Source organism: Ovis aries, chromosome 15 (assembly GCF_016772045.2).
Source record: "Ovis aries strain OAR_USU_Benz2616 breed Rambouillet chromosome 15, ARS-UI_Ramb_v3.0, whole genome shotgun sequence".
NCBI lineage: Eukaryota > Metazoa > Chordata > Mammalia > Artiodactyla > Bovidae > Ovis > Ovis aries.
This window is the reverse complement of record NC_056068.1, coordinates 65,880,325-65,906,307: the sequence shown is the minus strand read 5'-3', so window position 1 is coordinate 65,906,307 and position 25,983 is coordinate 65,880,325. Positions and strand designations below refer to the sequence as shown.

General features: G+C 39.6%; 1 protein-coding gene across 11 annotated transcripts in view; it reads right to left on the bottom strand.

Annotated features, from left to right (window-relative positions):
- The window catches only part of IFTAP (intraflagellar transport associated protein), a 70,819-nt gene that overhangs the window by 4,606 nt on the left and 40,230 nt on the right, over positions 1-25,983 (bottom strand). For all 11 annotated transcript variants that reach the window (XR_009596666.1, XR_009596669.1, XR_009596668.1 and 8 more), the window contains 4 exons: positions 22,970-23,124; positions 21,697-21,768; positions 20,264-20,330; positions 9,139-9,281 (listed from right to left, as the gene is read on the bottom strand). Coding sequence is in view for 6 of the 11 variants with exons in the window: in XM_060400063.1 (XP_060256046.1) it covers positions 9,139-9,281; positions 20,264-20,330; positions 21,697-21,768; positions 22,970-23,124 (437 nt within the window). In the remaining 5 variants the exon portion in view is untranslated. The remainder of the gene's footprint in view (positions 1-9,138; positions 9,282-20,263; positions 20,331-21,696; positions 21,769-22,969; positions 23,125-25,983) is intronic.

The window sequence follows — 25,983 nt, the reverse complement described above, 5'->3', positions numbered from 1 at the left end:
AAAATGCCCTGAAGCTATAATCAGCTTTAAATATTCTTGCATGGAAAATGATCTCATCGAGTGGCTTTTGCAATGTTCTTGAAAATGGAGCATCTCACTCAGAAGCTGTGTGCTGTTTTCAAAGATGCGAAGAAAAAAAAAACATGAAAAGTAGGTATCACCTATCTGTTTAGCAAGCTGCATTTTGTAGTTGGGTATGCAGTGCTAATAGCAAACACCCAGCCATCTATCATCCTTTCTTAGTAAAACCAGCAAGAGAACAAATTTCAGAGACTTGTTCATTTCCTCTTTATTAGAAAGTGTCTGTGCTTTCCTGACAAAAGTAATGATGAGACCTGTCACTGAGTGAGTTCCCACCACATGCCAGCCCCAGTTACTAGGAACTTTGCGGGAATTAGCAGTAATCTTCAAACAACCCATTTTACAAAGCTCTAAGAAGTTAAGTAACTTATCAAGGCTGTACAATTAGTAAGGTAGAGAAGCAAGATTTGAATCCTGGGTGATCTGTAGATAAAGCTTCCACCTTCTCAACAAAAAACACCAGCAAAGATCAACCTTGAAGTTTCCCTAAGCCAAATCACGTCTCTTTGGGAGAAAAGATCTTTTCTAAATAAGCTAAAAAATTCTCCCAGTCTACCATAAAAATGCACTCAAGGATCCACATAATACCGGACTGTCCTTAAAGGAACAAGTATATACAGGAATCAAATCAGTCTGCTGAGAAGCTGATCTGCCCCTTCTGGTCAGTCTCTGAAAATTAAATTTCGCATCACCAGTGGGGTAATAGGGCTAAGACCAGCTCAAGTGAAGAAACGTGTACACAGTGACACAAAACGCTCATTTCCTGAACAGAAGCATCCTTACCATCTCCAGCTCTATCCGGCAGTGAGCACTGAGGCCTGCGAGCCTGGTCCTGGCGGACGACGAGGAGGAGTCCCCTCTCTGCCAGTGTCTTCTGTCCAATGGGATTCTTGCTGCCCTGTAGCCTGGTTAAAGGCCTGCCATCCACACGTCCACCAAGATTCCAGCTGCCCACTGTACTAGGACTTTGAACCCTGTCCTGAGGCCTCTAAGACCTGCCCAGACTTCACTGCTGCTGCTAAGTCACTTCAGTCGTGTCCGACTCTGTGCGACCCCAGAGACGGCAGCCCACCAGGCTCCCCTGTCCCTGGGATTCTCCAGGCAAGAGCACTGGAGTGGGTTGCCATTTCCTTCTCCAATGCATGGAAGTGAAAAGTGAAAGTGAAGTCGCTCAGTCGTACCTGACTCCTAGCGACCCCATGGACTGCAGCCTACCAGGCTCCTCCGTCCATAGGACTTTCCAGGCAAGAGTATTGGAGTGGGGCGCCATTGCCTTCTCCATCAGACTTCACTAGCCACTCTCAATAGATGCAGTCACTCTGCCTTCACCTACCTCCCTCTGAGACTGGAAAGTGGGTTCAAATACAACAAATCTCTTTGCTGAGCTAAAATCTGAGCAAGAGCATCCTTCTCGAACTCACTCACACCACATGTACAGCCCTCACTTGCCCACCTCCCTCCCCTCTACGTGTTCACTCCATAAACAGCTATTGAGCGTTTAATGTGAACTGGATACTGAGAACACATAAAGATAAAGAAAACGAAGATCTGTATCCACAAGGTTTTGTTAACTTCAAGGAGAAGAGAGAAGTAAGGGAGTGATTTCCTGACCATGCTCCATGCTCCTCAACAGACGGATGCAAAAAGGGCTACACAAGCATGGAGGGCAAAGTGCTAAAATTAGCTTACTTCCAACTGAGCATGACCACTCTCCAGAAAATCCTACTCAACACCCTAGTCATGACCCACCTTGTACCAGCAACCCAGACAGAGCAAGGCTGCTGTGTTGAATTTCTAAACTCTCTTGACAAGGGCTGACTCCCACAGTCAAGTTAGTCCTTTCTCCCAGGTACGGCCCAACCCATCACCCTCTTACCACTCTCCCTTCCCAAGGGTCCCAAGATACCTTTTGGCCACAATATCCAACATTATGGAACTGGAGATATAGAAATTAATCTTTAAGTGGAAAGTTTTTATTTTCCGTAAGTTCTTTTTCATACACTTAAATTTTTCTCTATTATAGAGCACAATTTCCTTCATCAGTTATTTGGTATTAACTTAAATGATGCCAAGGAATAAGTTTTTAGCTAGCCAATAGATATACAATGCCAATGCAAGAATTATTCATTTATAATACACTTTAAAAATTAAAAATATACTTAAAAATATAAATGCCTTCACTTAGAAACTCAGTTATTAACAGCAGCTTTTATTGTTAGATTAATTCCTTTAGGCAATCAGTGAAATGCTGATGTATATAATAAAAGAAAGAAATCAAGGGTGATAATAATTTCTTATCTGCAATGCCAAAATATGATACTCAAGACATTTTAAAGCTGTTTGGGTGTATCACTGTCACTCTGTACTGCAAGGTGGCCAGTACATCTCTGGATCAAAATATCAGAGGAATAGTCTCCTGCAATCATTCAGATATATTCCATTCTTTCCACAAATGTTTATTAAAATCTAGGTGCTGTGCTGGGTGCTGAGGATACAAAGCTGCAAACTTGTGTGAAACCTCAGAGAAATGATTTAGATACATATATGAACAATTATAGTAAAATGTAGTAAGTATACATGGTATAGTTAGGAGGGAATAGTAAAAGGAAGGAAAGCCTAACCCAGCCTAGGTTAGAAGGCATTGGGAAGGAATCAGGGGAGGCTTCCTGGAAGAGGTGCTATCTAAGCAGAATCTTCAAAGGTAATATTATTTAACAAGGTGAGGGAAAATGAGCTTGGGACAAAAGCAGGTCTCATGAGCAGAGGAGGCCAAGTAAGAAAGACACAGAATTTCATGTTTATAGATCTACAAGCAGGTCAGTGCTGAAAATGTCAGGTAGAGAGCAGCAAGAGACGAGGATGGTGCCAGGTCACGATGGGTCTTGTATGCTACTTTTCCCAGGGATGATGAAAAGTCGCTGAAGGATTTTTTTTTGAAAGCAAGTAGATACTTGGTCATCTATGCATTTCAAATAAATTCCTTCCTTCATTCAAATGCTAACTGAGATAAGTGCTGGGGGCACCGGTGTGGTGCAGAGAACAGGATGCCCTGCCCTCCTTGAGCATACATCCAATTGAGTCACTTTGCAGATGGAATAAAGGGTAGGCTTGGAGTCAGGAGTGGGCTGAAGCAGTCCAGACAAGTGACAAGGAGCACAGGGCACTCAGAGCAGACGTTTGAAAATTTTAGAAAAACTGGCTAATCTGCATATGGGAAGGGACGAAGGACAAGAGTGCAGGAATGGAAGCAGGTAAAGATAAGCTCAGGATTTAACATGCTGATTCGAATGTACCTTATGGAATCCAGATAGAATTGTCAACAGGCGGTGAACACACAAACCTGGAGCTCAGCAAAAGGTCTGAAGCTACAGAGACACAGATTTGGAGACAGAAGCACAAAGGGGAGTCACCTAGCGACGAAAACGGATCCATGTGTGCAAGTGGGAAGAGCTGTGGTTTAGCATGGAACCCTGAGGAACACCAGCTCCTAAGAGGAGCATGGCAGGAAACCCCCAGAGGCAGCAGGGCAAGAACACCCGGAGAAATACACACGGGAGCGCCAGGAGTGTGAGTGTCAGGCAAGATCAGTGGTGACAGCTGCAGTGGAGAGGCCCATTAAAGACAGAACAGTGTCCACTGGCATTTGGCACTAATAAAGTGCTTGGTACCTTTATTCTGACTCTGTCCAGGTAGACGATCAGCACAAGGACGTTTTGCAATGAACTGAATGAGGAACGAGGGGAAAGGAAGCAGAGACGATGAGGGGAGCTAGATCTAATGGTTTGTGAAGTCTACATGGAAAGTGAGGAAAAAGGACAATAGCTAGAGGGGTCCAAGGTAAAGGGGAGGATATTTTTCCTTAGTTTTCTTTCATTTTGTTAAGAATGGGAGTGCCGGGAGCCAGCGTGAGGAACTCTGCCCATGGCAAAGGTCATGAGGAAGGAGGCTTGGCATACGCAAAGGCGTGATCAAGCCTCAGGAAACCCCCTGTTCCCGAGCATCTAACCCCAAGACCAGAGTCTGTTTTATGCTCTCACCTACACCTCTGACTTTACGGGGGCTCTCCCCCATAACTGTTTCTCTCGGAGAAGGAGTAAACGTGCAGCTCCAAGGCAATAAAAATTCTTGGGCGTGACAGAGTGTTTCAGCTTACGGACTCCTCTGAAGGTTATCTAGCCCACCTGTATAGGTTCGTCCGGCCACATGCGATTGTTCACAGCCTCTCAATCTGAGAGGCATGAGATGTTTTAGACTTACTAAAGGCAAATTCTTTTGGGGAGTTAGAAATTATTAGTATAGTGGGTTGGTTAGGAATTATATTGGTGAAGGGTTTTTCATTTGTTGTGTTAATAATTGCTGCTAATTCCCTCCCCTGGGTGGCACAAGGATGTCTCAGGTCAAACCTCTCTGCTGACAGACTAGCTTGTGTGACAGGATTATCCATGCTCCTGCCACTATGCACATGATTGTTTACTACCTCTCAACCATAAACAGCACAGAGAGTTTTGGAGTATTTTGAGAGTCTTAATTAGCATAGGGCTTTTTCTTCTTGTTGAGTCAATGATTGCCGCCAGGCCTCCATATCCTTAGGCACCTGGGAATATATTAATCAATGTATTTGGAATATAGCAAAGGAAATATAGTAGTTTGATGTTAGCAATACTAGACTTTTTGAGTTAATGGATTTTCTCTTTTGTAACAGATCACTGTACTTTGCCTTAAATCACTGTGTCCTTGCTATGTAAAAATTTAACTTTATCATATCTTAAGACTAAATAGATCCTAAGGGGAGCATTGGTGAAAGGATTTTCATTTGTTGGGCTGATGTTTGCTGCGAAATCTCCATGTTCCCTACCCTTATAATGAATATAACTAACATATAGGAGAAATAAGTATTAACCTTTAAGCATATAGGAGAAATAAGTATTAACCTTTAAGACTAATCATGTTAACCTTGGGTTAAATAAATTCCTTTCTTGATTGTAACTCACTACACCCTCACCCTATAGGAATGTAACTTTATTTGGAGGGTGGTGCCTGGTTCAAGAAAAAACACCCCTGGAAGAAATAAGTTTTTTGGTTATCAGAAAGAAAGGATCATAAAATGTCAGCAGGTCTCACTCATGGCCAGAAGATGATGTACCTTTTTTATACATTTATGTGAAGCACCTGATTTTGATAAAGGTCAGGACTGCTGACCCCCGCGTGACTCTGTATTCATCCCTATGTGTAACAAAAGGTATATAAGCAAACCCAAAAATAAAGAAATCGGATCAGTTTCCGGAAAGACTAATTCCCCCATGTCGCTTCTTTCTTGCTCTCTGCTTTCCTGGCTGAATTCCCATTTGGAGCATGGATGCTATTCCACGTAATCCAAGTTATTCAGCCTCTTTTTCTCCACTAATCTTCCTACTACACTATCCATTTCTAATCTCTCTATATCTGTGATTAAATATGTATTTTTCCAAAGACGCCGACTCCGTCCCCACCTTCAAATCACCCTGGATCCACCGGGACTGGACCCCGGCATGGGAGAGACTTAGATGTGTTTACATGTTGACGGGAATGAACGAATAGAAAAGAAAAAAGAGAATGACACTCACCATCTTATTATACCAGAAAGTCACTCCTGGTAGCTAGTAAAATTTTTTTTGATTATTTGCTCATTCAGTATTTACTATGTCTTCTATAGGCATAGCACTGAACTCAGCACTAGTTCTGACATTTTTGCATTTCAATTAAGGAATCTCCTTATAGAGACACACACGAGTGAATGTAGTCTTCTAAGACAAGGGGCATACATGTAATTCAAAGTGAACCCTGATGTACCCTGCAGTTTAGAAGACTTTGCTATGATCTTCAAAATGACAGCTTTCCAGCCACAGTAAAGCTGCTGTTCTATTTATGCATTTCAGCTGTTGGCTACTGCGGCACACTTTGGGAATTCTCTTCTTTCAAGTTGCGTTCATTTTCGGGTTCTAAGCTCCAAGGCTCCGAGGCTTTTAAATTGCAAACTGAACTTCTGATTTATTTCAAAGCGCAGAATTTGTGCAATGGGACACCAAATCCCCTGCTACTAAATAGAAAACAACTGTGAATTAAGTTATTAACTTGTTATTTTTGCCTAAGGAGCTGAGAGAAATATATGGATTTCAGGTGTCTAATTTCAAATTTAATTGAAATTTTTTGTAGCCTCCCAGGGAATAGAATTTGTACACTATCAGAAAACTGCTGGTTTTCTTAAAATTGTTTCTGTGACTTATTCTAAGAGGGACACTGTTACAGGAAGAATCATTTTCATTCACAGAACCACACAGGCAAATAAAGAAAATAAAACTAATGCTCAAATCAATAATAGCAGCATTTAGCTATAGGCTGTCTTGCACAGTATTATGGTAACTAAACTGTCTTTACAGGTGAAAAACTTGAGAGTCCTATTTTGAATTGGAAAAACAGGCCATCTCCCATTAAAATATTACAAAAGTTTCTTCAATGACCTCTTCTGTACTTTGGAAAGTAGGAAAGGAACTGGTAATTTTTTATCTTCTTAATGTGAATTCTTTTTGTTCTATAAAGCTTCAGAACTTTATAGAACTTCCAAAATTCTATAAAGTTCAGAACTTCCAAAATTCATCAAAATAGAATGACCACAGCAAGAAATTATTCACAAAGGGAAAGTGGAAGGTTCTTGAAAAAGGTTTGACTGTTAAGGGGGAAATGCACATGAATAAAAGCAGTGATAAAATTAGTGAAAAAAATTAAATGGGTTCAGTTCAAGAAGTTATAGATTCTTATTAGGCAATTAAAAGGAAGTCAGGACATCCAGGATACATTTTCAACTTTTGAGACTGACATCACAGAAAGGAACCACCGTCTCTAGCCCCAAATGGCCCCTTGGTAGGTCCTCACAGGACCCATGTGCTGGAATTTGGTGATTATGTTCTTTTTCTTGCACTGTGTACTTTAGAATAAGATTAATACTATTAAACCAAGGCAGAGGTGGTGCGGTACTGTGATTCTAGACAGTCCTGAAATGTTTCTCTAACAAATAGTGTCTAGAAATTAAAAGCCCACCCACAACATTACTCTGAATATTTGAAGAAATGCCAAAAATTATTCATCTGTGTCTCATTAGTACTTTGGCCACCTCATGAGAAGAGTTGACTCATTGGGAAAGACTGATGCTGGGGAGGGATTGGGGGCAGGAGGAGAAGGGGACGACCGAGGATGAGATGGCTGGATGGCATCACGGACTCGATGGACGTGAGTCTGAGTGAACTCCGGGAGATGGTGATGAACAGGGAGGCCTGGCGTGCTACGGTTCATGGGGTTGCAAAGAGTCAGACATGACTGAGCGACTGAACTATAACTGAACCGAACTGTATGTCTCATTAGTTGCCAGCACAAAAATTGTTCCTATCATTTTGATTTGAACATTTAAAAATTTTCACATTTTCTGAGAAGAAACTTATACTCGTTTTAAAGATACAATCATATACAGGCTTTTAACTAGCATTTTGCTGGCTATATGAGAGATCATAGAAATCATTCATTTTTTTAAACCCATCAGCTAAAGCCATTTTGTAACAATTTCTATAATGGCATGAGTGCCACTGAATACTGGCTGGCCCAATAATTTGTACGGTCACAACTGAAGTCAAGAACATGAACAAGTCTTTAAAAGAAGATGATTCTTGCATAGCAATCACCTTGCAATTTTAGCTTCTTAATACTCAGAGGAAGCTCCATAATTCAAAAAGACACTGAAAAGTGGCTATCTCGACCCCATGAATGATAGCCCACCAGGCCCCTTTGTCCATGGGATTCTCCAGGCAAGAATACTGGAGTGGGTTGCCATTTCCTTCTCCAAGTAACCTATTTGGGGGTTCAATATAAGTCTGCAAGCCTCCTAGATAGACTTTTCTGGTGTCAGTGAACAAAAGTTCTATTAGCAAAGGGCAAAAATTGAAATGTGTGGATTACTTCTGATTGAATGACTGCTTCCATAACAGAATATCTTCAGGTGACAAGACTAGTACCTGAACAATTAAATAATCAGGAAACAGTCTTAGTATTTTTATTTGGAATCAATAATAAAGAGCCCTTAACAACTTCTTGTACCGGATCCCCTTTTATGCTAGCATAAAAAGGGTGATAAAGGTCACTACCCAGCACCATCAGTGGCCTCGGTTGGTGCGTGTCTATTAAGTAAATGAAGATATGACTCTCCATGTTGTGTATTAGGGAGAATTAACATGTGGCAGATTCCATTCTCCCATGCTGGAGAAGCACATGGCTAGATGACATCTCTCCCTGGTGATCAGATAGGAACACGGGACTAAGTGGTTGCCAACAAGAGTGAGCAGAAATGAAGAGCCTAAGTCCTCAGCCTTGGGGAAACACGCTGTCCCCATCCTCTCATTCCCTGCCTCTCCAGGTAGGACAGTGACCTGACTTGGAACATGCACACGCAGACAATGTCCTGAGGTGCAGTGGGATCCAGAGAGAAGGAACCCGGTGGGCCCCAATGACTGAAAACAGAACCACCACTTGCTCACTTTAAAGGCTCTCTGTAGACTGTTACAGGAGAGAAATAAACTTCTCTCTCCTTTCAGCCATTGAATTACTGTTCCCTATTGAACCCCTATAGGGTTCCCTACTATAGCAGCCTGGCCTTACCTTAACTAATGCAAAATGTTTATAGAGACTTGGAAGCAATAACAAAAAGAAAAGAGGCTGGTACAGACAAAAAGAGGTAAGAAATCTGTCCAACCTATCTGTGGATTAGTCCCCAGGTAGCACCATCCTGCAGCACGGCAAACATGATGACATAAAAATAGTTTCTGAGTAAAAGCATAATTGCTCTCTGTGTGTTCAAAGGGATTATACACATTAGAGAGAGATGACAGAGAGAGGGACCCAATTAAGCAACCTGAATTCCACATTTTCCCAAGCCTGAGAAAACTACAGGCGCACACGGGTACGGTGGCATTTCTCTGAAAGGACCAGTTATAGCATTGAGGCAACTTCAAGAGGCCTGAATTCCCTGAAAAGTACCTCTTCCCTTCGTTTATCTGCTGCTTTCACGGTGGGCCTGGGCTTCGTTCCAGGGGTGACAGGCTGGACGGCCACAGAAGGAACGTAAGAGGGAACACTCAAGCTCACTTCCTGTTCCACTTGTCCTGGAAGCAGCAGCACGTCTGTTGAACACAAAATACATCACTCGATCCCTTCACCAAGTCCACAATTGACCTAAATCATCAAAAAGCCTATGACAGTCAAAAGAATGAGCAAATATGCTCAAGTAAAGTAGGCCCGTTTCACAACACCTGTTCTCACTGGGGAACTTGGCTCAAGGGTGTCTCCCTTCTAGAAAATAAAAGCTGCTGGTGCATTAGTTTTTCTCTGATTGTTGCTATGTTAACAATCCATCCAAAAGGTCTGGGAGAAATGTTTTCTGGGGCACAGCTTGATCATGCCTTTCAACCCAACTTCTACTTCTATAGGAAACCAAGTCCAGAAGATGCTACTTTTGTCTCATTTTGCCACATTTTCCTAAGGGGGTAAAGAGAAAGAAAATGGAGTGTTGATTTCATCCTGTAACAATATGGCAATATTTCAAAACAACATATTAAAAAACAATGATGCCAGAAGGAAGGAACTTCCACTTGCAGCAGAAAAATGAAATAATCCGTCATACTCAGAATGCATGGCCTCATTTCCAGCACTTGCAAACAACAATGTGTTTTGTGTTTCCAGCTTGTTTAGCACAACAGCAAGAATTCAAAAGCCAATCCTGGTTTTCTGATCAATCCATTAGAAGTAGATGTGTTCCATTTATTTATTTATTTATTTATTTTTGCACATGTGGCAGAATCATGGATGCATCATGGACAAACAATGATCTTCCACAGCCCTCTCTGAAGACAGAAAAACAAACAGAAGCCCAAAAGGATTGCTCCTTGGCCTGTTTCTGCAGGACCAGAAGGGCTGCTGGAGCCAGCCAGTAACTTGCAGCTGGCGCAGGATGCTGCGGCCTGCTACTCAATGATGATCCTAATTAAGACACTAATTAAGTTCTCAGTGGAAGTGATTAATTAACAACAGGCATGCCTTGGCTGTTGCCAATGGCAGCATATATGAGGAGATAACTGAGCAGGTATTGCTATTCAAAAACGGAAACAGATTTGAAATACATCTCTCTCCACTGCAGATACCACCTGGAAGCTTAAGAATTTTGTAATCATGTCTTTTTTGATCCCTGAGTGAGGAAGATCCCCTGGAGGAGGAAACGGCAACCCACTCCAGTACTCTTGCCTGGAAAATCCCATGGACAGAGGAGCCTGGCAGGCTACAGTCCATAGGGTTGCACAGAGTCAGACACAAGTTAGAGGCTGAGCATGCACGCATGACTATGATTAATTACTGAAATTGTAGAATGTGACCTGATTAATTAGGGGAAATGAAAACGATAATACTAGCCAGCCTTTTACATGCATTAACTCAGCTAATCCTCTCAACAACTCTATTATTGCCTGTTTTACAGGCAAGGAGTTCTAACACCCAGAATCACCGCATTCAAGGCGCCACAGCTGCAGTCTGGCTGCAGAGCCCTGTTCTGAGCCCAAGACGTCACATCAGAAACTGATTTCTAAGAAAGCAGTTTCATCTCTTATGTTATTTAAATCTACCAGATTTGTGTCTCCAAACTCAGGGCCAAGAAACATCACTATGATAAGCATGTTAACATGATTAGTCAACAGTCAGTGTGTTCACACGTTTTATAACCAGAGAAGTAACACTTTTAAATACTCAATAAGGTTGGTGGAAAGACTGGCTTTCCCTTGATGAGTCCAAAGCTAAACTCCTTCACTGGTTAGGGGCCAGCCAACAACAGAGGCAAGGAGAGTAAGGGTCAAGCCTCTTAATATGAAAACCAATATCTACCAGACCCAATGGCTGCCAGAGCAAACATCACTTCAAATGTGAAATCAAAATCAATTCTGCTTTCAGAGCTATTTAAGATCCGACTGACAACACTGTGCATCAAGAAGAACAACTCTGCCATTCCTTGGCTGAAATTCTTCACGTCCCTCATATATTTGCAAAGAAGGTAGGGTTTTCAGCAATAATGGTTTCCTTCCTAAAAAGCCCACTGCCATGGGAACAGTTCTTTCAAAACAAGATGACTCAGTATTCACCACATTCCACATTCCTGTCATTCGTTTCTCCAGGATAAAAGGAAAACACACAAACTTGCATAGCTGGAGTCTAACACACCCAGCACCTTATGTGTAGTAAATTCAACGCATACTTGCAGAAAGGAAATGGATTTCCTGTATCTCAACTTTTAAACTGAACAGCATGTATAAGTCTGCCTATCCATAGAACATTGTGAATGATACAAAATATGTAAAGTCCTTATCCTCAAAAGCTAAGTTTTTTTCCAGGGATATGATTTTTACACATAAAATCAGAGACTAGTCAACATAAAAACTGAACTGCTTTACCTCTAAATAGGACAGATTTATAAAATGGTGAAACTATTATGGACACGAACAGTCTGATAATAAGTAGGTTATAAAGAAAGCTACCTTGTCCTTTATCCATTTTATAGTCACTGATGGGTTATATATAAAATAACCATTTATATATTCATTCTCTGAGAGGGAAAATAATTGTATTCATTGATGACGAGGAATGGAATTTCTGAAGATAGCTAAAGCTTTTTAGACTGAAATCTGATCTTTAAGACACTTTTCCTGTTGTTTAGTCACTAAGCCGTGTCCACTCTTTGCAACCTATGGACTGCAGCACACCAGGCTTCCTTGTCCTTTACTATTTCCCCTTACTCAATCTAGGCTTACTGTTTCTAAAACAATTAGTTTTTTTAACTATTGATAAATACCACCATCTTGACTGATGGGCTTTGTCGAGTTAAGGCAACTCTCAAAAAGGAATCTTCACGTTGGATGGCAAGCCTGGTTGAAAGCATTTCAATCTCTTTCTCAACTACATAATAAGAATGTCCAACGTTTATAAATTATCCGTTTCTGCCATGTGCCTTTCTATATTTAACCAATGACCAGCAAGTCAAAGGTAATACATTTAAAAGTAAGCAATCAAAAAAAAAAAAAAAAGTAATCTGACACCTGATAATCTAGACAACAATAATACTTAATCTGCCTATCGTATGTATAAGATCAACCAATTCAATCCTTTGTTGCCATGTAGAAATGGCCAAAATTTCCTGAAATTTTGGGCACTCCTCAAGACGAAAAAGGATACACATAAGAAATGGACTGAGGTCTCTTATGCATACGGATTCCAGCTATGATAGTTTATGTCAGAGTTTCCTGTTAAAAATTTTTGAAGATGCAAAGAGCTTTTTTTTGTGGGAGTTATATCTAACAATATTCACCATATTAGAAACTGAATTTTCAAATATTTGATTTCAAATTATTAAAATACAATCATTATTAAAATAAATACTTTTTTAAAAAGATATTTTCCAAAAGCAAAGATAATAGAAGAGAAGCATTGTTTTACATTTTCTGAATCTTTTAAGTTCTTATCTTAAGTAGAAGAAAGCTGGATTCTATCTTTGCTTCTGCATTCAATTTTTGGAATATGCTGTTTCACATGATGAAAATGAAGAAATTCTAGTCTCACATGATATATATGTTGGAAAGGGGAGGAGTACTTTAATACTCCTTTTATACAGTTGGGGATATTCTTTGATACACACTGGATCTTGACAAATGATATTGGTTTTAAAAATATTTTCAATGTGCAACATGAAACCCTTTCAGAGAAGTTTTCATGCTCTTATGTTTAAAACTCATTGGTCTGGCCTTTATCATAAATGAATTTTTCTCCTGTGCATGATTTTGTAACACCATAAATCGGTTATTTGGAAAACGGTGGTTCACTCTGTTATGCAGATCTTTCAAATGTTGACATATTTCATTATGTAATATAAAAGTCACATTAGTTAACATTACCAATTTTATCAAAAAAGCCTTTAAATATTGAGGAGCTGTCAAGCTCACAGTACTGGATATAAGTTTTCCAAAAATCCAATTTTCACTTGATCCATTGCCAGCTTTATCACTGGCAATGAACACTATCAGTTGTTTGTCTTGAAAAGACAGCTTCACTTCATTCACTTTTGAGAACTACACTTTGTCAGTCATTCTTTCAAGTAAAAATGTTGATCCATGAAAGAAAAAAAAAATTAATTCCGCACACCACTCAACGGCACAAGTGTTTTTTGTTAAAAAGTGTGTTTCATTTTTTCCATGAAAAAATGCTCGTGTATTTCATGCACATGTGAAATACAACTGTTGTATGTCAGTATGCAGCAGAAGTGCTGTATACATACAAAACATTAAAAAGAGGTATATTCAGGGATCAAGATGCAATAAAATTAATAATTTTTACTACTTCCCTGGTGGCGCAGACGGTAAAGAATCTGCCTGCAATGTGGAAGACTTGGGTTAGATCCCTGGGTCAGGACGATCCTCTGGAGAAGGAAATGGCAACCCACTCCAGTACTCTTGCCTGGAGAATTTCATGGACAGAGGAGCCTGGGGGGCTACAGTCCACGGGGTCACAAAGAATTGGACGTGACTGAGCACACACCACACAAACACCATTTCATCGAAGACATTTTCAATGGAAACTGGCATTTGTTTTAACTACAAATTCATGACAGTGAAGGTAACAGTGACGACTAGTATAGCCTGGTGATTCTACCTTGAGTCACACTAAGGTACTAGTATCTTTACCCATCATTGCTTTTGCAACATTAGTGCAAACGTCAACATATTTGACCTTCAGACCTTGGGGTTTCCAAAGGAGCTCCCAGACCACATTTAATATCTGACCCTTATCATATAGTCTGAACCTTCCAGCAAGAACACTAGAACAGCTGGGAAAATGATAAAAATTAACTAAAGACACTGGAATGCTACCAGGGAAGCCCAAAACTTGAGGGGCTAAGATCCTGGAGAGAAGGAAAGTACTGAATGTGAGTCTAAGATTCTAAGCTGTTTTTCAACATATGGCATCTAGTGATTTGTAAGCAGAGGCTAAAAGACCAAGAAGAAGAAATAGGCTAAGAGGCTGAGAAGCTTAGCAGAACTACCAACAGATTCACAGTGCTCTGAAGACAAAAAACAGAGATCAGGACGTCCAAAAAGAAAGGGCTGTAACTTACCCTGAAGGGCTAGCAAGCAAAAACTAGAAGTAGAGCAGCCCTCATAAAGCCTGAGGTGGTGGCTCAGATGGTAAAGAATATGCCTGCAACGTAGGAGATCCAGGTTCAGTCCCTGGGTTGGGAAGATCCTCTAGAGTAGGAAATGGCACTCCAGTGTTCTCGCCCAGAGAATGCCATGAACAGAGGAGCCTGAAGGGCTACAGTCTATGGGGTCGCAGAGTCAGATATGAATTAGCGACTAACACTTTTACTTTCTTTCATAAAACCTGAATCTCAGTCACCAAATCAGCTCAATCCCATATTGGGTTAAGGTGATCTATAACTACTCTAAATGCTAGCAGAGAATGTTAAAGTTTCTCTAAACACAGATAAAGGTAACATCATCCAGAGCCTCTGTAATATTTTATATACAGTATTCAGCACTCAAACAAAAATTACCAGGTATACAAAGACACTGGATCAAAAGGGTAAATTAATGATACACATGGACCCATGGAACATCTCAGTTATTGGAATTATGAGACAAGAACTTTAAAATAACCAATTAATACATTCCAATACATATATTACAAGATGGAGAATTTGGGCGGGGAACTGAAATTTTTAAAAATAGATACTCCAGATCTCTTGACAACTGTAACAGAAATACTGATGGCTTTAACATCATATTTGATACAAGACAAGATTACTGAATTGAAACACAGTAGAAAATATTCTAGCTGAAGAAAGAAAGGAAATAGAAAATGACGGAAATGCAGGAAAGAGCATGGGGAGATGTGGGACATGATGAAAAGGTCTGGGCACAGGTATTATTTGAAGACATAATAGCTGAGACTTTCCCAACATTTATACGAATCCACAAACCCCAAGCAGAATAAATGCAAAGTAAACAATGCCAAGGCATAATGAAATTACTGAAAAACAAAGAGAAAATCATAGAAGTAAGCAAATAAGGTAACAAACATATTGATATTACCTTCAAATGTACAACAATCAGACTGACATTTGGTTTTTCTACAGTTTTCAATAGAGGAACAATTAACACCATAACAAAACAGAATAACACCTTTAAAATGCTGAAGAAAATAATTATATATATTCTGGGTAGAATTCTCTACCCAGAAAAAATAGGAGGCCATGAAACAATAATATGTGATTGATCCAAAATAGGCAAAAAATGAGTGAAGAAAAGAATATATAACTGGCAGAACAAGTGGAAAACAAAATAGTAAGATAAGAGATTTAAAGTCAAATATATCAGCAACCATATTGAACATAAATGGATCAGACACTCTAAAAGACAAAGTTGGGTGTGTGTGTGTATGTGTGTATAGATGCACATGAATTAATCATACGCCACTTTCAAGAGACACATTAACCAACACCCACTCCAAGAAAAAAATTGCAAAGTAAAAGTGGAAATATAAAAGGAGGCAGAAGACTACTACTGCCATCCAAGAAGCTGGGAACAAGCTGGGGAAGATCTGGGAAGACTGACTTATGGCTGGAGCTGGCATTTGACAGTGATAATAAATCATATCCCTCTACCTTTAAATGTAGCAATAGAGGAAAATACATTCAGGAGTCAAAATAATGGGGATCAAAATATGAGCTTTATAAATAATGAAGCTGATTTTGAAAATGGAGCTTGTCTTGCAGTCACAATTGGATCTCTTGCTTATTGAGCTTTCCTCCCAAATCTAGACCTCAGACTATCCCACCTGAGAGGAAGTCCACACAGATGACACGAATCCAGCCAGGTAAAAGGAGAACCTCTTCACATCCCTGTAGCTCTTGGAGTAGGGGCTCAAGAGTGATACCTCCAGAACTGTCTAGAGCTGGTTCTCAGCTTCAATAGCATATTAGAGTCACCTGGGGAGCTTTAAAACCTGCCAGTGCCCAGGACACACACCAGGCTACTGGAAAAGGATCTTCAAAGGCAGGATGCAGGTATTGTCTTTTTTTTTTTAAAGCTCCTCAAGTGATTCTAATGTATCTCAGGTTGAAAACCACCCGGTAAGGCAGGCCTGGGTCCCATGTAAAGTGTCTACAATAAGAAAGGTGGGGTGAGCACAGAAGAGAGGACATACACCTTCCAAACAGCACAACCCCAGAGGAAGAAGCAAAGGCCTCATCCATACACATCCAGTGTTTTCCCCTGATCTCTCCAATTAGATAAAACCTTTCTTTTTTCCTACCGGAGAAATAAACATAGGAACTGTTGAAAGGGCGTAATTATCATGCCAATTCTGTTCTCAGGAATGGAGTGGAAGCATTTATCTTTGTGGCTGACAAGGCTTTCAAACTGGAGTTTAATAGATGGATAAGTCTGCACATAAAAAATAATTGGAGGACTAGAGATAGAGGAACATTTTGAAGCTAGGATTTTTTTCCTTCTCAACGTTTTTAGTGATCTTCTAAGCAATGAAATGATGATTTTTAACAGTCTCAAGTGTAGAGTAAATGAAATGCCTAAACTATGAATTGGCAGAAATATGCCATCCTCTCCTAGCTCAGGACCTTTACATAAGCTGTTCTCATCCTGTTGCTATATTCTCCTGCCCACCCCTCACCTAGTTAATAATTACTCATCCTTTAGATCTCAAGGTCTCTGCTCTTTATCTGATCCACAGAAAAATTAAATTCCTCTACAATGTGCTCTCATAAGATCTAGAGCAATTCGTAATTATATATTTGTGACCATCTGGTTAATGTCCAATTCTTCCAATAAACTATGAATTTCCATAAGGACAGGAACCAGATATGTTTTATTTTTTATTTTATTCCCAGATCCAGTCACAGTTGTTAAATATTTATTGAATAAAGGCCAGGTCATTCATAGGCTACATAAAGCTGCTCTAAGTTGCAGATAAGGAAAATTTTAAAGAAAAAAAAAAAGAGGGAGAGGGAGAGAAACTGATATCTTCATTAAAATTGTAAGCACTGGAAAGCTTGAAAATGAAAATCAAATAAGGCTGCCAATCTTCAAGCAGGAATCAGTTGCCCATTTTCATTCAGTGAAATTAATTACAACATAAGTACATACACTGGTCAAGAAACTTGTATAATACAGTATAGTTCTGAATACCAGACCTCAAAACGGTCTCTGACCTTCTGCACTCATGCAGAGAACAGGCTGGGCCAACTGAGGGGTGGAAATAAAGACAATCAGAAGATTCTTTCTACTCTAAAGGGCAAACCAATTGTTGAGTCTTCTGTGATCCCAGGGACTATATAGCCTGTCAGGCTCCTCTGCCTATGGGATTTCCCAGGCAAGAATACTGGAGTGGGTTGCCATTTCCTTCTCCAGGGAATCTTCTCAACTCAAACCAAACCGGAGTTTCCAGCACTGGCAGGCAGATTCTTTTACCACTGAGCCACCAGGGAGGCCCCTATGATAATTAATACCTATTCCAAATAATAGTCTTTCTGGATATGCATGGCAGTAAGTAACCAGGGTAATTATCTTGTCTCAAAGGAGGGAAAAAAAAAGTTAATTTAATGTCAAATAAACACAGGGCACCACACTTCGTGGCCAAGGTTTCCTTGGACAACTGGTCAATAGCACGGCACTGGGATGGCTTCTTGGAAAAACTGTCCACCTGGGCTGCTGAAACAACAAGCTAAATCCCAGGGCAGCATCAAAGGCCTGAATCTTGGAGAATATTTATGAAAATGAAGGTGAACAAATAAAGTCAACGGTAGAAAAACAATAGGCAACTCACTTCCTTGTTGCCCCAGGCAAATCTGTTGTTTAAACAATAATGACAGAATCTAATCAGTAAGCCTCTCAGCTGCCAAAATTATACAAGCAACTTGCTTATTTAAAATGTCACATTTCCCATCTGATATATTTACCTTCTGCTCATATTCCTGAAGTGTAATACAAATTAGAAGTGTAATACAAATTAGACCCAAAGACAAAACCCACCTTGGCAAATAACTTGTGTGTGTGTGTGTTTTCTTTCAGATGACCCAGATTGTACATTATAAAAACGGTGAAGCTTGGTGGTCTTTTCAGTAATTGGAATAGATCACTGAAGCCTTGGTTGCTTTTTAGCCTTGACTTTTCACATTATTTTACACCTCAGAAGGTCTTGCCTAGCTCATCCAAGTCCACTGAGACTTGGTTCAGCCTCAAGAAGCTTTTATACACAAATGAAAAACTACCTGTTCTCAAATTTCTGGAAAAATCATACTAGTGAGACGTTTTTATGCAATCTTTTAAACAAAAGAAACAGACCTAATAGTAATAAAAAATAACTTAAAAAATGTTTAAAGGAAATAATGTGAAAGTAGTGGGCAAAGTAAAGACTAATTGAAAATACTGATACAACCAAAATCAAATTCACTGGCTATGCAGGATCATGTCGGTATACAGACTTTCTAATTACTGGCAAGCAAAGTAACCATCACAGAAACGTTCCACCTGTACACTGCTGTGCCCTCCTGTGAAGCTAACTTTATGTTGCAAATGTATACATGCCAATTCCAAGTGCCAACTCCAAGTACTACCCACAGAAGAACTCTATCAGGATCCCCAGGGGGAGTGGTTAATAACCAGATCACTAGGTGTCACAAAAGACCTTCTGAATTAAACTCTTTTTGGGGGACAAGACCGAGGAATCTGCTCCTTTCTCCCAAACTACCCAAAACCCAGAAACAGTGCGCCTGCTCTACAAATTTGCCTCCCTCATCAATCCTTAGCAATATCTTCGAATCCAATCAGAACCCCTAAATTGCTCTTATAAAGAAATTCAGAGCTGCCTAAGGCACGGAAGTTAAAAGAACCTCTCCCAGGAGTCTGTGATTCCCTTAGAACCCTCATCTCCCTTAAACCAAGTAAGCAAGGGGAAAAAAATCTGCAGTTTGCTGGTTAATAGACTGCTTGAGAAACAGTCCCTTCAGTGGAGTACGGTTATGTTTGGAAGCAGAATAAAAATGTTAATTGCTTCCAATTACCAAAGCCTCTCAAATTCAGGGGGAACCAGAGAAGCCCAAGCAAAGGTTTCTATAGACAATTTACAGACAGCAGTCCACAAAGCAGCTACAGCCTGCACTTTAACTCCTGTGTGATCAGAAAGAAGCCCTCCTCCCCAACAATAATGACCACAATGGCTGTTTATGACCACCTAATGACTGTAAACAGCAAACACCAACAACCAACTCCCCTGTGGAAACTGCCCCATGGAAACATTCAACATTAATGTTGAGATATTCTTGCATATTAAATTAGGAATGAGAGTTTTCAAAACAACTCAGATTTTGAACATATTTCAAAGCTCCTTGGAGTAACAAAGGATACCTATGCTTACACAGAAATGTTAACCAGGAGAGGAAAAAGGCCTCATAAACGTCATGGATGATGTACATGTCAGCAGACAGCAGGCTCTCTCGGCCCAGCCTATGTAGAACAGCCCAGAAAAAACCATTCACAACACAGCTTTAGATTTAAGTGTTTGGCTTACATATTAATAAATATTTATAAAAGCAAAAATCTGGATTTTATTTTCTTTTGTGTTTATTTTATGACCAACTCTCATAATGTTTATGATCAACTGGTATTTTACGGAGCATTCAAAACTAATCTCAATTTATATAGCATGATGCAGAAATTCTAAGAAATAAGAGTTTGACTTAAGTGGTTCTACTTGAGACAATTATCCAAAAATCAATCATATGGTACATGGGAGATGGGAGGAAGAAAATCTTTATTTCTTTTAAGACCAAAGACTTTACAACCTTCAACAAGCTTTGTTTGACCTTTCAGCTGAAATCTTTATTAATAAAAAAAGAGACTGCAGGACTCCAGTTTTCTGTATCTCAGGGAAAGGAGGGGTAAGAATTGCACCCCACGCCCACCCACCCAGGGGAAAGAAAAAAAAAGAAAAGCTGTCTAAAGTCTTACATGTAGTTTCTAGAAAGAGGTCAAGCAGTGTAGGAAGGAAACAAAAAACATACCCTTGCTCAGTTGAGGATTAATCTCTTCATCCAGGTCTAAATCTTCTATATCAAGGAAATTGTCTACCTAGAAAAGGATTAATATCATTTTTATGCAAATCAGACCTAGAGGGAAAAAAAATGCAGTTAAGAATCAATGAATCCATTTCTACAACACTCAAGTGAGCAACTGAATCCAATTTTCTCATTAACTTTTGAGTCCCAGCTAGAGTCCTTTGTGTTCACTGTGCTTTCCCAGAGACATCTGAAAGAAGCAGTAAATTTAGAAGCTGGCCTGGATTTTGTAGGCGCCATAATAAAATCTCTAGACTGAAAGAAAAAATACAGTCTGGGGAGTTTTTGAAAAGTTTTTGTTCCTGATTCTATCCCAGAATATATACCACCATCAAGACAGTCCAAAGCAGTGTCTCTGTCTTTTGTTTTTGTTTTATTGCTCTTGTTTCTCTGGCCAGCGATGGTGGTGGGTCTGACTATTCTCATAACAGTGTGCTTTAAATCCCAAAGAGAGAAGACACTAAAGCAAGCAGGAGAGAAGGTTCATTCGAAACAAAATCATCCTGCCCCAGGTAACCACACAAAAGGAGAGCAGGGCAAAAAATCAAGTGTTCTCTTTCGAGCAAATAAAACTGAAGATTACTTCAAAGGTAAAAAGCAGAGCAAATGACCTTTACAGACACAATAGCAGCATTTCAATGAAAAACTATTCCACGCAGAATACTGCTTTCCACAGCAAGCTGACAATGACACATTTTAGATTAACAAAATGTTAACACTTCATACATGAACTGATTCATCTCAGGTGAACATCAAAGACTGTAAATTAAAACAATGATTTCACCACTGGCAGACCTAGCAAAGGCAGGATGTCGAAATGCCTTTTATGCTTATGATCTAAAACATGTGCATGACAAAATAGCATAAAATCATAAATTTAGATTTCATCATTGGAATTCAAAATACAGCCTAGGTCTTTCTTCCCCACTCTACTTATCAGACCATGGCTTTTACACAGGAATTAAAAATGGTAGCTTCCATTGCTTCTAAGTACATAACTGCAGTTATTTTCTGACATCCAAGTGACAGCAAAAACTTATCTTCCAAATGATGGTTTAGTGCTAAAACTTGAGAATCTGTTATATTGTCATTTCTCTTAATGGTGTAAGTTCAGGGGAATGAGAGTCATGTTTCTCTATTGAAGCACCACTTCCATTTCTAAAGCTTTGAGGAAAAAAGATCCAGAACCTAGCCAACCAAGACAGTTGAAGATAATCAAACATCATTTTTTTTTAAATCAAACACCATTAAAAAAAAAAATCACATGGACAAAATCTGCTGAATTTTCCAAATCTGTATGGGAGATAGCAAATGAGTCCTGTGAGTTTTTGTGCTTTTTTAGGGTTTTGGCCATGGAACAAAATTGAGTCATGCCTCACCTTCACCTCCCCTGCTCGATTCAGATCCCCTTGAAAGGAACTGCCAACTTTTTGGCCATCATCTATCATTATCTGAAAAACAAGACAAAAACCACTGAAGACATATTGATGGGAACTTGAAATAACAGAAAATAAAGGAGCTGGTCTCCAGCCCTTCAGGCACAGATCTCCCCTTCTGGTTTCTGTTCATTAGCTATGCTCGATAGACCGTCACACCTTAGTGACAGCAGATTTGCTAGGTCATAGTGGTGGTCAGGAAATAGGTTTCAGGAGGTCTGACTTCTACTTCTGACCTCTAGGCCCATCTACAGTGCACCTTAGAGTAACATACTTCATCTCAGTTTTCTCGTGCATGAAACAGGAACACTCCCCCTCTCATTTCCCCAGCTCCCATGCCATCCAACGAACCTCTGCAGGACAAAGCAGAGAACGCTAATACAACACTTTCAAGTTATGCGGAAAAAATATTGTGAAACAATTCTTTGCCTTGCACATACTGGTTAAAGATTCAACAGAAAATGTAATTCCTACTGCCACTGATTGCCAATAGACAGAAAATCTTCTAGGAAAAAAAAAAAGTTTTGTCCCTTAACTGTCTCTCTGGAATAATTTTTAGAAGTAAAGAATTATAGGCCTTCATTGTATATAAACACACTTCTAACATGAAGATGTTTTTGCCTTGCATAAAACCACAATCTCATATACAATTTCATCCACCATATCACAGGGAAGACATGTGAGATATAAAGTAGAAACTCAAATGGCTTAAAAAAAATAGAACAGTTTCCACTAGGATTCCTTGATTGTTAAAAAAAAACATAGCTAGAAAGAATGTGAACATAGTCTATGAAATCTTGAAGATTAGGAAGAGAGCATCTAACATTTATTTACTGACCAACTCTTGGAAAAACCAAGATAACACATTCTACTTTAAGTCTGAAGGACTGAAACCACGACAGTAAAAGAAACTCCATTTACACAGAGAATTATAAAAAGGAACTCTTTTATCCCAAACAGAAGATAAGCTAAAATATAGAAGTAATTACAAGAAAAATCTGTAGATGGCAGATCCTGATATTATCATAAGTTGGCTGTTGAAACCATGAAATGTAATGACGATTGTCAGCTAAGTAATCGGGGCTCTCCTTCTAAAATCAGGAGTGTGAGTTACTGATCCAACAACTGTCCAGTGTTTTTTATATTCTTACAGTCTCTTGTTTTAAATTCATGGTGAATTTTTTTCTCTGCTTCCATAAATGTGCTATGGTAGTACCTGCTCCTCTTCCGAACACTGTGATGAAGTACGAAGAAAGATGGCTTTATTGCTAAGATGGTGATCATTTGGTTCATTTCTCTGGGTAAAGTTTATTGAAGTAAAATTGTTTTCTGAAGAATTAGCTCCAAAGGCTTCTCTTTTGGTCACATTCTCTGAAATGATAAATTACTTAATATTAGAAAACACCCACCACATCCAGTCTAGTTTATTTTGTGTTTATTGAGAATTTTTCTTCCAAACAGCAACAGAAAACTTTTCAAGGACATCTACAAACTGAATGCTTGAAGCATTAAGTACTCTTAACCTATAAAGTTATTTCTAAAAATGCATAAAAGACAACACTATTTTATTCACTATTCAACAAACATTTATAAGAGCTTACTATGTATCCAGCATTGTTCTCAGCCTGCGTTAAAAGGTCAATAAAATACAGTATTTGCAAGACTCTTAGACATTACCCGGAGAAGGCAATGGCACCCCACTCCAGTACTCTTGCCTGGAAAAACCCATGGACGGAGGAGCCTAGTAGGCTGCAGTCCATGGGATCGCTAGAAGTCTAACGTGACTGAGCGACTTCACTTTCACTTTTCACTTTCATGCATTAGAGAAGGAAATGGCAACTCACTCCAGTGTTCTTGTCTGGAGAATCCCAGGGACGGAGGAGCCTGGTGGGCTGCCGTCTCTGGGGTCGCGCACAGAGTCGAACACAACTGAAGCGACTTGGCAGCAGTAGACATTACCCATCTCTTTTTTTTTTTTTCTTCTAAATTTGAGGGTTTTTTTCCCAGAAAGAAAAACACCAATACAGTATACTAACACATATATATGGAATTTAGAAAGATGGTAACGATGACCCTATATGCAAGACAGCAAAAGAGACACCGATGTATAGAACAGTCTTTTGGACTCTGTGGGAGAGGGCGAGGGTGGGATGATCTGAGAGAATAGCACTGAAACATGTATATTATCATATGAGAAACAGATCGCAGTCCAGGTTGGATGCATCATACAGGATGCTCAGAGCTGGAACACTGGGATGACCCTGAGGGATGGGATGGGGAGGGAGGTGGAGGGGGGTTCAGGATGGAGAACACATGCACACCCATGGCTGATTCATGTCAATGTATGGTAAAACCAATACAATATTGTAAAGTAATTAGCCTCCAATTAAAAAAAATAAATTTTAAAAATAAAAGTAAAAATATGGAAGCAACGTACAGATGACTTTAGAAAATTTATAAGAGAAAAAAATTAAAATTAGAATATTACACATAATCCTACAAGACAGAAATGCTACAAAACAATTTTTTCAGTGACTATTTTTCTCATCTTTTATCTATGCATCCATAAACTTCTAAAACAAAAATGGAACTGTACGGTACATACCATATTATAAGTCAACTTGAGAATATCTTTTCCATATTATTGCATATTCTTCTGTGTAATTTTAATGACTGTAGAGAATTCCATTGTATATATTTAACATAGTTTATTTAACCAATTCATATTCTCAATTATTTAAACTGTAACAGTAAATACCTTTGTACTAAATCTTTGCATATTCATGATTTTGTCCTTAGGATAAGGAAAGAGTCTAAGATTTCATCCTAAATTAAGAGAAAATTATGATAACATGGTGCCATTAACAGAAATGTGGGGGATAAATTCAGATGAGAGAGGACAAATTAACCTTTGTCCCAAGTTGCATTTGAGGCTCCAGAGGAGACTGAGGGAAACGTACCCGGGGCAGCTACAAACGTAGGCTAACATGTGGGCGAGAGTCAGAGCAACAGGTGAAAGGGCTAGTGAGCCAACTACCCTGCGTCCAGGGCTTAAGCCATTAAATTAGTTTTAATATTAGCAGTAATATTAAAATAAATAAGGGTTAACACTTACTTGAGTGTCAGACAGTCTTTTATATGCATCTCATAAATCTCATTTAAACCTTGCAACTGCCGTAGAGGTAGGTACTGTTAGTATCCCCATTTTTCAGATGAAGAAATCAAGGCCTACAGAGAGCCTAAGTACCCTGTTCAAAGTGACACAGCTGGTAAGTAGCCAAGTGGGGATTTGAACCCAGTCCTTCCTAACCACTTACTGTGCTATGCAACTTAACTGGGAGCGTAGCACTGGCACAGATTCACTGCCATGTGTGAAATAGATGGCTAGTGGGACACTGCTATGTGACAGGACGCAGCTCAGTGCTCTGTGTCCTGAACTGATTGGACGGGAGGTGTGGGCAAGAGGAGGCCCACTGAAATCAGTAGGATTTGTGTTCTAATGACCTCAGCCTGGTGCAAGGTGGCCAGAATCCTTTGTCTGTTTCTGAATACCTCATTTTGGTAGAATTAAGACTTGAAGGGCTGTCTGCAGGACATTTAACACAGAAGTACTATTGGGGAACAGAGGTAAGGTGCACGTGTGCATGCTAAGTCACTTCAATCATGTCCGACTCTTTGAGACCCCATCGACTATAAGCACACCAGCTTCCTCTGTCCATGGAATTTTCCAGGAAGGAATACTGGAGTGGGTTGCCATTTCCTTCTCCAGAGGATCTTTCCCCGCCCAGGGATGGAACCGGCATCTCTTCCATCTCCTGCACTGGCAGGCAGATTCTTTACACTTGGCACCTGGGAAGCCCATCCTTTAAGTCTAGAACAACCTAAGTCTAGTATTTCCAGAGAAAATACTGTGTACCCAGCACAACGTTACTGTAATAATCTATTGACTTACATATTTGAAAAGCACAGTCACGTCTGGGAAGAACAGATGCTCTCTAAGGACAAGTTGTATTTGTTCTCGTAATCACTCAGTGTACTCCTCTGCCATTTCCAATAAAACACCAGGTTATTTGACAGATAACCAGATGAAACTCCTTCGAAATAAAGAGCAAAATATAATGAAGTCCTGGCTTCTGATGCTGATATGGAACGACTGTTCAGGTGTCAGATCGAACAAAACTTCTCATTCACTCTTTTAAAACTTCTTCTTATTGTACACATAGAATTTTC